Source organism: Hyperolius riggenbachi, chromosome 10 (assembly GCF_040937935.1).
Source record: "Hyperolius riggenbachi isolate aHypRig1 chromosome 10, aHypRig1.pri, whole genome shotgun sequence".
In the NCBI taxonomy this organism is placed as follows: Eukaryota; Metazoa; Chordata; class Amphibia; order Anura; family Hyperoliidae; genus Hyperolius; species Hyperolius riggenbachi.
Window position 1 is genome coordinate 205,938,548 of NC_090655.1, and position 14,596 is coordinate 205,953,143.

At 47.2% G+C, this 14,596-nt stretch overlaps 1 protein-coding gene across 1 annotated transcript in view; it reads right to left on the reverse strand.

Moving 5' to 3' along the window:
• The window catches only part of LOC137536229 (membrane-spanning 4-domains subfamily A member 4D-like), a 285,896-nt gene that overhangs the window by 93,109 nt on the left and 178,191 nt on the right, over positions 1–14,596 (reverse strand). The window contains exon 3 of the mRNA XM_068258352.1: positions 4,296–4,412. Within this exon, the coding sequence (XP_068114453.1) occupies positions 4,296–4,412 (117 nt within the window). The remainder of the gene's footprint in view (positions 1–4,295; positions 4,413–14,596) is intronic.

Sequence of the window (14,596 nt, forward strand, 5' to 3'; positions counted from 1 at the left end):
TGGGCCACCGCCGTGGAGTAGAGCTCCCCACAACAACCTCTGCGCAGCACACTCCAACGTCGTCTTCCAGATCTTGTCGGCCGACCTCCTGCAATTGCAACCCCTCCTGCCCAAATTGCTCTGGGATTTGGGTTTCCGAGTCCTCTTCGGACTCGCCTTGTATTTCAGTGCGCGGTGCATTTCCCACAGTTAACGGTTGTGAATCCAGGCACAACATTTCTGGCTGTTCCTCCATTGACCTTTGAAAGGTGGAAGTTTGTTGGGCTGGGAATAGCTCCTGCGAATACCCCATTGTGTCCTGAGGTAATTCATCGGACTGGTTATCTGGCAGTTGTGTGCGTGGTGTCGCTGCCGGTTGTGTCAGCTTTGTGCCCACTGGCTCCTTGTAACTGGCTGAGGACTCGGACCTCGTGCGTGATGTGCTGGTGCTGCTTAACCCACTGCTGGACGCTTGAGAGGTCATCCAAGTAATTATCTGGTCCTGTTCTTTTGGATTTGTGAGGGTTGTTGTCCTGGACAACATGGGCGGTATTGAGTGGGTTTTCTTGGGTGCTCCCCTGTGGCCTGTACGTGAACCGTCAGGGGAAACACCTCTTCCCTTGCCCCTCCCTCTTTCACCGGATTTCTTCCTCATTTCACTTATCCTTACAGTACACGCTGACTGGCAGCAGTACAGTGGCAGTACAGAAATGCTATACAGTACCACTATTCCCAGCAGCGACACAGAGCACAATGCTATACAGTGACGGGTGAGCGGTGTACCACTATTCCCAGCAGCGACACAGAGCACAATGCTATACAGTGACGGGTGAGCGGTGTACCACTATTCCCAGCAGCGACACAGAGCACAATGCTATACAGTGGCGAACGAGCGGTGTACCACTATTCCCAGCAGACACAGAACAGTACACAGAATGCTATATAGTGTGGCTGAACGAGCGGTGTACCACTATTCCCAGCAGACACAGAACAGTACACAGAATGCTATATAGTGTGGCTGAACGAGCGGTGTACTACTGTTCCCAGCAGACACAGAACAGTACACAGAATGCTATATAGTGTGGCTGAACGAGCGGTGTACTACTGTTCCCAGCAGACACAGAACAGTACACAGAATGCTATATAGTGTGGCTGAACGAGCGGTGTACTACTGTTCCCAGCAGACACAGAACAGTACACAGAATGCTATATAGTGTGGCTGAACGAGCGGTGTACCACTGTTCCCAGCAGACACAGAACAGTACACAGAATGCTATATAGTGTGGCTGAACGAGCGGTGTACCACTGTTCCCAGCAGACACAGAACAGTACACAGAATGCTATATAGTGTGGCTGAACGAGCGGTGTACCACTATTCCCAGCAGACACAGAACAGTACACAGAATGCTATATAGTGTGGCTGAACGAGCGGTGTACTACTGTTCCCAGCAGACACAGAACAGTACACAGAATGCTATATAGTGTGGCTGAACGAGCGGTGTACTACTGTTCCCAGCAGACACAGAACAGTACACAGAATGCTATATAGTGTGGCTGAACGAGCGGTGTACCACTATTCCCAGCAGACACAGAACAGTACACAGAATGCTATATAGTGTGGCTGAACGAGCGGTGTACTACTGTTCCCAGCAGACACAGAACAGTACACAGAATGCTATATAGTGTGGCTGAACGAGCGGTGTACTACTGTTCCCAGCAGACACAGAACAGTACACAGAATGCTATATAGTGTGGCTGAACGAGCGGTGTACTACTGTTCCCAGCAGACACAGAACAGTACACAGAATGCTATATAGTGTGGCTGAACGAGCGGTGTACTACTGTTCCCAGCAGACACAGAACAGTACACAGAATGCTATATAGTGTGGCTGAACGAGCGGTGTACCACTATTCCCAGCAGACACAGAACAGTACACAGAATGCTATATAGTGTGGCTGAACGAGCGGTGTACTACTGTTCCCAGCAGACACAGAACAGTACACAGAATGCTATATAGTGTGGCTGAACGAGCGGTGTACTACTGTTCCCAGCAGACACAGAACAGTACACAGAATGCTATATAGTGTGGCTGAACGAGCGGTGTACTACTGTTCCCAGCAGACACAGAACAGTACACAGAATGCTATATAGTGTGGCTGAACGAGCGGTGTACCACTGTTCCCAGCAGACACAGAACAGTACACAGAATGCTATATAGTGTGGCTGAACGAGCGGTGTACCACTGTTCCCAGCAGACACAGAACAGTACACAGAATGCTATATAGTGTGGCTGAACGAGCGGTGTACTACTGTTCCCAGCAGTGACACACAATGACTGGGGGGGACCCTGGCTAGCGTGGCTGGAGCGCGAACTACCCTGCCTGCCTACCCAAAGCTAAACCCACAGACAAATGGCGGAGATATGACGTGGTTCGGGTATTTATTTACCCGAACCACGTGACAGTTCGGCCAATCAGAGCGCGTTCGGGTCCGAACCACGTGACCCGTTCGGCCAATCACAGCGCTAGCCGAACGTTCGGGGAACGTTCGGCCATGCGCTCTTAGTTCGGCCATATGGCCGAACGGTTTGGCCGAGCACCGTCAGGTGTTCGGCCGAACTCGAACATCACCCGAACAGGGTGATGTTCTGCAGAACCCGAACAGTGGCGAACACTGTTCGCCCAACTCCGCCCACTGCCTCTTACGAGTTGCGCTAGTTCGGATGTATTTAAGGCTGGAGGGGAGCGGAGGATGGGGACCCAGGCGATGGAGGGGGGGGGTCTGACCCCCCTCCCCGCCGCTAGGCCCAATACCCCCGTCCTGCCCGCTACCCCTCCAGCTGGGCGGCCGGCTCCCCGCACCCTCCGACGGGCGGATGCCGCCCCTAGAAATTTGCCGCCTGAGGCAAAAGTTTCACCCCGCCTCATGAGCGGGCCGGCCCTGGTTCCTATACTGTCCTGGCATTTTAGGGGCCCTAAACCGTGAGGAGTAGTCTTGAAACGAAATTTCTCAAAATGACCTGTGAAATCCTAAAGGTACTCATTGGACTTTGGGCCCCTTAGCGTAGTTAGGGTGCAAAAAAGTGCCACACATGTGGTATCGCCGTACTCAGGAGAAGTAGTATAATGTGTTTTGGGGTGTATTTTTACACATACCCATGCTGAGTGGGAGAAAGATCTCTGTAAATGGACAATTGTGTGTAAAAAAAATAAAAAAAATTGTCATTTACAGAGATATTTCTCCCACCCAGCATCGGTATGTGTAAAAATACACCCCAAAACACATTATACTACTTCTACTGAGTACGGCAATACCAAATGTTTGGCACTTTTTTGCAGCCTAACTGCGCAAAGGGGCCCAAAGTCCAATGAGCACCTTTAGGCTTTACAGGGGTGTTTACAAATTAGCACCCCCAAAATGCGAGGACAGTAAACACATCCCACAAATGACCCCATTTTGCAAAGTAGACACTTCAAGGTATTCAGAGAGGGGCATGGTGAGTCCGTGGCAGATTTCATTTTTTTTTGTCGCAAGTTAGAAGAAATGGAAACTTTTTTTTTTTTTTTTTTTGGTCACAAAGTATCATTTTCCGCTTACTTGTGACAAAATAATATCTTCTATGAACTCACTATGCCTCTCAGTGAATACTTTGGGATGTCTTCTTTCCAAAATGGGGTCATTTGGGGGGGGGATTTATACTATCCTGGAATTCTAGCCCCTCATGAAACATGACAGGGGGTCAGAAAAGTCAGAGATGCTTGAAAATGGGAAAATTCACTTTTTGCACCATAGTTTGTAAACGCTATAACTTTTACCCAAACCAATAAATATACACTGAATGGGGTTTTTTTTTAATCAAAAACATGTTTGTCCACATTTTTTGCGCTGCATGTATAACAGAAATTTTACTTTATTTGAAAAATGTCAGCACAGAAAGTTAAAAAAATCATTTTTTTTTGCCAAAATTCATGTCTTTTTTGATGAATATAATAAAAAGTAAAAATCGCAGCCGCAATCAAATAGCACCAAAAGAAAGCTTTATTAGTGACAAGAAAAGGAGCCAAAATTCATTTAGGTGGTAGGTTGTATGAGCGAGTAATAAACCGTGAAAGCGTGAAAGCTGCAGTGGTCTGAATGGAAAAAAAGTGCCTGGTCCTTAAGGGGGGTAAAGCCCACGGTCCTCAAGTGGTTAACAACTTATATTTCAGTCAACAGCAGTCCTGATTAAAACGCCTCTGTGATTGGTTACTGCCCGTCACTGCTCTTCTGCATCAATGTACACAAGAGAAATCTAACAAATTACAGCTGTACTTACAAATATGGCACCCCAGAATGGTATTCCACTTATCACTGTGGCCGTGATTGGATATGTAATGCAGGCCAGTGCAATCCCTAGACCAACCTCTATGATGGCGGCAACAATGACCACAATCTGCAGAGAAAAAGAACGTCATTTCATTTAAGCATGCTGGTTCTGTACTAAAGCCCAGCTACATTTTTTGCTTTAAAAACATTCTTCCCCTCCCAACCCAACTGGGTAACCCCCATCCATCCTAATCTCATCATTTATCCATAACCACTTAAGCCTATCTGGACGAGTATTTCTGTCCAGGTAGGCGCAGTAAAAAGGCAAACTGGATGAGGATTCCCGCGCACAACGTCAGTTTTCCATGTCACTGATTGTGGAAGAGAAAAGATAAGTCCCTAAGGCAACTATTAATGGATCTTTTGTTGTTGTTTGTTTGTTTGTTTTTTAATTGTTTGCTTGGTAACTGGGGAGGGGGATTTGGAAGTGATTTAATTGTATTAATTTGAGTAGATAAGGGCTTGCAATTGATGGGACACACACACAAAAAAAAAAACACAGAAAAAATATACCTTTATTTCCAAATAATATATTGTCGCCATACATTGTACTAGGAACATAATTTAAATGTTGTGATAGCCGGGACTAATGGGCAAATAAAATGGGTGGGTTTTATGTATAGTAGCATTGCTTATTTTAAGACTATAGGGGGTGGAATTGGAGAAAAAAGTGTATTTTTCTTTTTTGTGTGTGTATTTGCCTTCAAAATGCATAGAAAATAAAGTAATTACTGAAAACATTTATTGCTCACAAAAAGCTTAAAAAAAAACAAGATATAGATCATTTACATTTGATGAATAGTGATAAAGTTATTGGCGAATGAATGGGTGGAGCGCTGACAGGGGAAAATTGCTTCCATCCTGAAGGTAAAAACACCTGTGGGCTGAAGTGGATAAATGACCACCAAATGTTCCACTTCAGAAGTTATGCTGGACAAGCCCTGATTTACCTCACAGGAGCCTATAGGCACAGGTGTCCTGGCACCCTTCACTTCGCCCTCCATGAATCCCAAACCAAACTGCACCGCAAGTGTGCTGGCTGTCCCAGATGTCACTTCTCCCTTAACTGTCATATGTAGCTACAGGTGCCCCTCAGTATTAGGTAGCCATAAGTACCCTCAATATTAAGTAGCCAGAGGTGCCCCCAAGTATTAGATGGCTAGAGGAACCTCAGTATTAAGTAGCTAGAGGTGCCCCTGACTAGAGTTGGGCCGAACGGTTCGCCTGCAAACAGTTCCACGCGAACTTCGGTGGTTCGCGTTCGCGTCCCGCAGGCGAACCTTTGCGGAAGTTCGGTTCGCCCCATAATGCACATGGAGGGTCAACTTTGACCCTCTACATCACAGTCAGCAGGCCCAGTGTAGCCAATTAGGCTACACTAGCCCCTGGAGCCCCACCCCCCCTGATATAAGGCAGGCAGCGGCGGCCATTACGGTCACTCGTGTGCTGCCTGCGTTAGTGAGAGTAGGGCGAGCTGCTGCAGACTGTCTCTCAGGGAAAGATTAGTTAGACTTAACTTGTTCCTGTCTGGCTGCATACCTGTTCTGTGAACCCACCACTGCATACCTGAGCTGTGAACCCACCACTGCATACCTGTGCTGTGAACCCACCACTGCATACCTGTGCTGTGAACCCACCACTGCATACCTGTTCTGTGAACCCACCACTGCATACCTGTTCAGTGAACCCGCCACTGCATACCTGTTCTGTTCAGTGGACCCGCCACTGTATACCTGTTCAGTGAACCCGCCACTGCATACCTGTTCTGTTCAGTGGACCCGCCACTGTATACCTGTTCAGTGAACCCGCCACTGCATACCTGTTCTGTTCAGTGGACCCGCCACTGTATACCTGTTCAGTGAACCCGCCACTGCATACCTGTTCTGTTCAGTGGACCCGCCACTGTATACCTGTTCAGTGAACCCGCCACTGCATACCTGTTCTGTTCAGTGGACCCGCCACTGTATACCTGTTCAGTGAACCCGCCACTGCATACCTGTTGTGTTCAGTGAACCTGCCACTGCATACCTGTTCTGTGAACCCGCCACTGTATACCTGTTCTGTTTAGTGAACCCGCCACTGTATACCTGTTCTGTTTAGTGAACCCGCCACTGCATACCTGTTCTGTTGCGCACCAGTCCAGCACGGCCGTCACTACACAAACAGCTGTTTGCGGTGCGTTACACGGTGAGTTTGGTGTGTCAGTGTGAAGCAGTACCTTAATTACACTACCTGATTGATGTATACACATGCAAGATGTTTGAAAGCACTTTAGGCCTGTCATTTAGCATTCAATGTGATTTCTGCCCTTAAAACGCTGCTTTGCGTCAAATCCAGATTTTTCCCCGGGACTTTTGGCATGTATCCCACTCCGCCATGCCCCCCTCCAGGTGTTAGACCCCTTGAAACATCTTTTCCATCACTTTTGTGGCCAGCATAATTATTTTTTTTTTCAAAGTTCGCATCCCCATTGAAGTCTATTGCGGTTCGCGAACTTTAACGCGAACCGAACCTTCCGCGGAAGTTCGCGAACCAGGTTCGCGAACCTAAAATCGGAGGTTCGGCCCAACTCTACCCCTGACTGAAGGGAGATCTGGTCAGTAGAATGCAGAGAGCAGGGTGAGTAACCTCTCATTTACACTCTCATCAGGACTCTGCAGAGGGAAAGAGGGAGGGAGTCACTCAGGGAGGGGACTGAGCCGCCTTTCCATCACCAGGCACCTGTAGGCAGGTGCCTACAGTGCCTTATGGTAAATCCAGCCATGATGCTGGAACTTCCATCCAGGTCCACTTTGGCTCCTGGCACTGGTGGTTAAGCCTGCTGCACTTACTTCTGGGAGACAGCATAGCAATTACTATACTCATCCCACCTTTCATTGCTGATTGCAAGGGAAGTGTGGCTCTTTTAGTCCAGCCCAGATCTGATACATTGAGCAGCAGGGGGTGTCGCCAATCTACAACCCCACCCACACCCCCTTCAATATATGGAGCACAGAGAGTAGTCAACCTACAATTGTGTAAAACAAACAGAAATACAATTGCAATCATAAAAAGCCCACACTCTTTATTGTCCAAAATTACTTAAAGTGAACCTGAACTGAGTAATTTTTAAAAAAAATAAACATGATGTATCTGCAAATAAACATTACATACTTACCTCACCGTCAGTTCCTCTCAAAATCTCAATTTTCTTCTTACAAGGATTCCTTGCATTTCTGACTAGACAGATTTTGTCAGAAATGAAGACTATCAGTTGCTGTAACTTATATATCAGTTGCTGCCAGTTATAACTGAAAGGACAACTGATGAGCAAGATAATGTATATGTTTCTCTATTGGTCAGGAGGGTGATATTACAGTATAACAGTGTGCTGACCAGGAAATTGTTATGGGGTAATGACCATTTTCAAAATGGAGAACAGATAATAATTCCATCAATCACAGTGGACAAACAGGACGCAGTAGAGGAGAAAAAGATTGATGAGTAGACTAGAGGTTAAGTATGATGTGTGTTTGTTTATTTTGACTGTTAATTTTCTGTTCAGGTTTGCTTCAACCATTTCAGCCCGCGGGTATTTTTCACCTTATGCATCCGAGCAATGTTCACCTCCCATTCATTCGCCAATAACTTTATCACTAATTATCACAATGAATTAATCTATATCTTGTTTTTTCTGCCACCAATTAGGCTTTCTTTGGGTGGTACATTTGCTAAGAATTATTTTTTTCTAAATGCATTTTCACAGGAATATTAAGAAAAAAAAGAAAAAAAAACATTATTTCTCAGTTTTCGGCCATTATAGCTTAAAAATATTACATGCTAACATAATTAAAACCTATGTATTTTATTTGCGCATTTGTCCCGGTTATTACCCCATTTAAATTATGTCTCTATTATAATGTATGGCACCAATATTTTATTTGGAAATAAAGGTGCATCACTATTTACAAGCTTATAATTTTAAAAAAAATGTTCGTAATATACCCTCTTCAGACCCTTAGGTAACTATTTATGGGTTTTTGTTTTTTTTATTGTAATTTTTTTTCATTAAAAATCTGTTTTATTTGGGTAATTTTTGGTGTGGGAGGTAAACAGTTAATTTTAAATGTAGTAGATGTAGTTTTACTACTTGGCCATAAGATGGCTACAGTCAAAAAACATTTTTAGCCCTGGAAGTGAGCAATAAGGAGGATGGAAAACTTTTTTTTTTTATTAGAAATACAGCGGCTTCTGATAAGATGATGTCGGTCTTTCTACCAGGGACTTAGATCAATGAATGGGAATGGGAACTATGTTCCCATTCATTTATCTCTGGGATAATGGGGGGCAACACGGGAATGCATGTGGGAGCGCGCAGCAGCGCAACAGCAGCCGCCTGGACGTGACAATCACATCCAGGCGGCATAAATGGTTAAAGGACGCTGTCACGTAAATCATAAAATTTACAATACATTTAACTACTTAAAAAGGAACTCCAGCCTAAACAAACATACTGTCATTAAGTTACATTAGTTATGTTAATTAAAACTAGCCGCCCCGCGGCGTAGCATACGCCGCATAAGAGGGTAGAGGGCAGGAAGGGGATATTGGGCACAGCAGCGGGGAGAGAGGTTGGACCCCCCTCAACTGGGTCCCCCACGTGTGCTCCACCTCCAGCTTAAGCTCAGCAGGAACCCCCCCTCACCTGGGTCCCCCATGTGCACTCCCCCTCCAGCTTAAGCTCAGCAGGAACCCCCCCCCCTCACCTGGGTCCCCCATGTGCACTCCCCCTCCAGCTTAAGCTCAGCAGGAACCCCCCCCCCTCACCTGGGTCCCCCATGTGCACTCCCCCTCCAGCTTAAGCTCAGCAGGAAACCCCCCCCCCTCACCTGGGTCCCCCATGTGCACTCCCCCTCCAGCTTAAGCTCAGCAGGAACCCCCTCCCCCCCTCACCTGGGTCCCCCATGTGCACTCCCCCTCAAGCTTAAGCTCAGCAGGAACCCCCCCACACCTGGGTCCCCCATGTGCACCCCCCCCCTCCAGCTTAAGCTCACCTGGGTCTCCCATGTGCACTCCCCCTCCAGCTTAAGCTCAGCAGGAACCCCCCCCTCACCTGGGTCCCCCATGTGCGCTCCCCCTACAGCTTAAGCACAGTACCACTATTAGTAAGAGGCAGCGGGTGGGAATGATTCACCTCTTCCGTGTTCCATCGTGCGTTCCACTGTCGTCACTTCCTGCAATGCTGCACACTGTATTGGTATAATTTGCCTTTTTAAAACAGAAGGAAATCTGCAATAATTCAGCTATAAGTGAACATTTGTGGTTAGCCACAATGCACTGCTACTAAATATGCAAATTACCCCTTTTCCCCCTTGGTAAGCCAAGCAAGCATATACCTTAAAATTTTACACAGTCATATTAAACCCACATATAGACAGCCTGTTTCAGACTTTTGGTCCTCATCAGTACATGGCAGGGATTGATACGGCTGTATGAGATAGGGCTTGGACCAGTACAACGGAGTAACCAAGCAGCTCAGGGTGACCCAAACCACTCGGAATGTATAGGGGGGATAAAAGGGACCAAAAAGACGTCCTACTAAAGAAAGCAAAGCTTGGTGTAATTTGCCTTCCTAACACAGAAGGAAATATGCAATAATTCAGCTATAAGTGAACATTTGTGGTTACCCACAATGCACTGCTACTAAATATGCAAACAATTACTTTTCACCCTTAGTAAGCCAAGCAAGCATCCAGAACCACTGGTGTATAGCAAGCCTATAGCTTTAAATTTTACACAGCCATATCAAACCCACACGTGACAGCCTGTTTCAGACCTTTGGTCTTCATCTGTACATGGCAAGCAGTGGTGCTCAACAGAGCTCGAATATTCGAGTAGCTCGAATATTCGAGCTCTTTTTCAGCTATTCGAGCTCGGTATTCGAGCTCCGAATAGCTGGAGATATTCGAATGGGCTATTCGAGTGAACTCGAATAGCACATTCACTCAGGCGCGGAGCTAGGGGGGGTCGGGGTAGGACAAGTGCCCCGGGGCGCCGGGTCCCCAAGGGCGCCCAGCTGAGCTTCGTTTTTTTTTTTTTTTTCTTGCGGGGGGTGAGGGGAGCAGCGCAGAGAAGAGAGAGAGCTGTGCGGACGGTGGGGAAGGGGGGCCATCTCCCCCCTCCTTCCCTCACCTTAGGTGCTCTCTCTCTCCCTCGCTGTCCCCTCCAATGTCTGTCCGGTGGCTGGCAGCGGCGGGCGGAACTCACCTCCGTCTCGCTCCAGCGCCGGCCGGAAGTTCGGGTGCGCAGCCGCTGCTCTGGTCTGGACCAGACCAGAGTAGCGGCAGATCCATCCGGCGCTGCGACGAGACGGAGGTAAGTTCCGCCCGCCGCTGCCAGCCACCGGACAGACATTGGAGGGGACAGCGAGGGAGAGAGAGCAGCTCTTCTCTGCGCTGCTCCCCTCCTGCTGGGGAGGGGGACACCTGGCTGACCTGGCTACCTACTCTGGGCACCTATACCTCTGGCTACCTACTCTGGGCACATTTACCCCTGGCTACCTACTCTGGGCACATATACCTTACCCCTGGCTAATGGCTACCTACTCTGGGCACATATACCCCTGGCTACCTACTCTGGGCACATATACCCCTGGCTACCTACTCTGGGCACATATACCCCTGGCTACCTACTCTGGGCACATATACCCCTGCCTACATATATTGGGCACATATACCCGTAACTACATATACTGGGCATATACCCCTGGCTACCTACTCTGGCCACATATAACCCTGGCTACCTACTCTGGGCACATATACCCCTGCCTACATATAATGGGCACATATACCCCTAACTACATATACTGGGCATATACCCCTGGCTACCTACTCTGGCCACATATACCCCTGGCTACCTACTCTGGGCACATATACCCCTGCCTACATATATTGGGCACATATACCCCTAACTACATATACTGGGCATATACCCCTGGCTACCTACCCTGGGCACCTATACCCCTGGCTACCTACTCTGGGCACCTATACCCCTGGCTACCTACTCTGGGCACCTATACCCCTGGCTACCTACTCTGGGCACATATACCCCTGGCTACCTACTCTGGGCACATATACCCCTGGCTACCTACTCTGGGCACATATACCCCTGGCTATCTACTCTGGGCACATATACCCCTGCCTACATATACTGGGCATATATACCCCTGGCTACATATACTGGGCATATATACCCCTGGCTACATATACTGGGCATATATACCCCCTGGCTACGTGGACTGGGCATATATACCCCCTGGCTACATATACTGGGCATATATACCCCTGGCTACATATACTGGGCATATATACCCCTGGCTACATATACTGGGCATATATACCCCTGGCTACATATACTGGGCATATATACCCCCTGGCTACATATACTTGGCATATATACCCCTGGCTACATATACTTGGCATATATACCCCTGGCTACATATACTGGGCATATATTCCCCTGCCTATATATACTGGGCATATATACCCCCTGCCTACATATATTGGGCATATATACCCCTGGCTACATATACTGGGCATATATACCCCCTGGCTACGTGGACTGGGCATATATACCCCCTGGCTACATATACTGGGCATATATACCCCTGGCTACATATACTGGGCATATATACCCCTGGCTATGTATACTGGGCACATATACGCCTGACTATATATACTGGGCACATATTATTCTCCTGGCTACATATACTGGGCATATATACCACTGGCTACATATACTGGGCACATATACCTCTGGCTACATATATTGGGCACACATACCCCTGCCTACATATACTGGGCACATATACCCCTGGCTACCTGTTCTGTGGACATCTCTACCCCTGGCTACCTGTTCTGGGGACATCTATACCGCTGGCCACCTATTCTGGGGACATCTATACTGCTGGCCACCTATTCTGGGGACAACTATAGACCTGGGGCTACCTATTTTTGGGGAACCACGTCAGATTGAGTGTATTTTGGAGAACTGCTGCCAGGTGAGAGGTGTCTACCATATTAAGGGGGCATTCTACCTATTTATGTGAAATGCTGTCTATTTATGTGACTCATGACTGCTGAATTTGTCTTTTTGGGGGCCTCATGGTTACTGAATTTGTCTTGTTGGGGGCCTCATGATTTGTTGGGGGCCTCAAGATCGCTGAATTTGTCTTGTTGGGGGCCTCATGATTGCTGAATTTGTCTTGTCGGGGGCCTCATGATTGCTAAATTTTTCTTGTTGGGGGCCTCATGATTGCTGAGTTGGTTATGTTGGGGGCCTCATGATTGCTGAATTTGTCTTGATGGGGGGGGCTCATGATTGCTGAATTTGTCTTGGAACATGCTGGAAGGTACATACTGAGGGAGGGTGGGTGAGCGTGAGCCTGCTAACCTCCATATACATTTGGCTCCACCCATAACCACGCCCACATTTATTATGTGACCACGCCCCTTTTTGGCGCGGCGCCGCAACCTTGACTTTGGGGGGGCGCATTAATAGTCTTTGTCCCCGGGCGCTGAAAATCCTAGCTACGCCTCTGCATTCACTATTCGCGCTATTCGAGCTAACAGCGCTATTCGAGCTCGAATACCGAGCTCGAATAGCGTCATAGCCCAGATTGATGTCCTCAGAGCCAATCAGAGGGCTCCCAGTCCCTCTGACGGCAGCCAATCACTGAGGGGGACCCTGGCCAGCCCCTACCCTATAAATAGCGGCTGCCATGTTCGGTTTTTCCGTCCTTGCCTGCAGGCCCGGATTTCTGCAAAGGCCACAAAGGCCACGGCCTAGGGCGATAAAATCAGATAAGATCAGAAGGGTGGCAGGACTTGGAGAGAGAAGAGGTCATATGTCAAAGTAAATCATCTCCTCTGTTCCCACAGCGCAGCCATCCAGCGCCCTGCTCTGCACTAATAGATGAATTCCAGAGTTCCCCAATCCCTGCACCTCTCACTTCCTGATGTGTTATAACAATCAGGATCAATCATAACTGTTATCTGGTGATCCAATTATGATCAACATACAGTACAAGTGGATGTGAGAAATACCAGGGATTTACATTACAAAGCAGATAAAACTAAGTTCAGCTGAGTTCTAATGCAGGCATTCACAAACATTTCTGCTAGTTTCTTTGCCTTCTTTTTTTACAGCTGTGACACTGACCCCAGCAGTTGTAAATTACACTTTCTTATCTAGCCGTAATTTATTGCTTTTTTTTCTTCCTAGCCAGTGATCTCGTCTCTGCTTAAGTTAACTCTTTCCTGACTCATTTTCTGTCCGTCAGCACTGACCATCTATGAGAACTGCTGCAGCCTGGAATAAAAATGCTGTATGCTTCCCTTTCATTGCTAAACTGTCACTGTCACCCGAGCTGTTACTACCTCTATGCTAGTTTGTATGGTTTGGCATCCTGCTTTCCTGTAGCATTAGAGCATTCTACCATCTTAGCCATCAGTAAAAGCAGAGAGTTTTTAATCAGGATGATACCATTTATTGGCTTAAAAGAAAAAGAGTAATCTTTCTGCTAATAAGCCTTCTTCATACTTTGTTGCTGTATACTGCCAATATGTTATTATTATGTACATTCAGCATTCAAAAGAGATACGTAGATTTTTCAGCAAATATAAATAAATGTCATTCAGATGCTTTAAAGTGGAGCTGAACTCTTGCACAGGACAGAAATGCACCCTGTATGTATTTAGAGAACCTTTCGAATTCTTCCACATCTGTGTCTAATCACAAATTTGATATCTTCCCTGTGTCACCTGACTGCCACAGCATATAATCTTATTTTAAAGCACAAGATGTTAATATATTTGCTTCCATGAAAGTAGGGATTAGACACACTGTCTATTTATTGCAGGATTTGTATCAGCTGTAACAAAAATGTTTTTATGTAAAGGTTATGTTGTTGCGTATCTTTTAGAGCAGAGAGGAAGTTCTGAGTTCAGGTCCACACTAATTACAACCAAACATCCAAAGTGGGTCTTGACAGGATGTTTGCTACTTACCTGTTCTATGTTTTGGATGGGCTTCTCTCCATTGCACTGCCCTGCCACCTGTTTGTGGCTCTGACTGCAGCCAGTCGCACAGAGGACAAAGAAGCAGCGCATGCTCTGGCCACTCATGCTCCCTGCTACCTGTTTGTGGCTCTGACTGCAGCCAGTCGCACAGAGGATAAAGAAGCAGCGCATGCTCTGGCCACTTGAGCTCCCT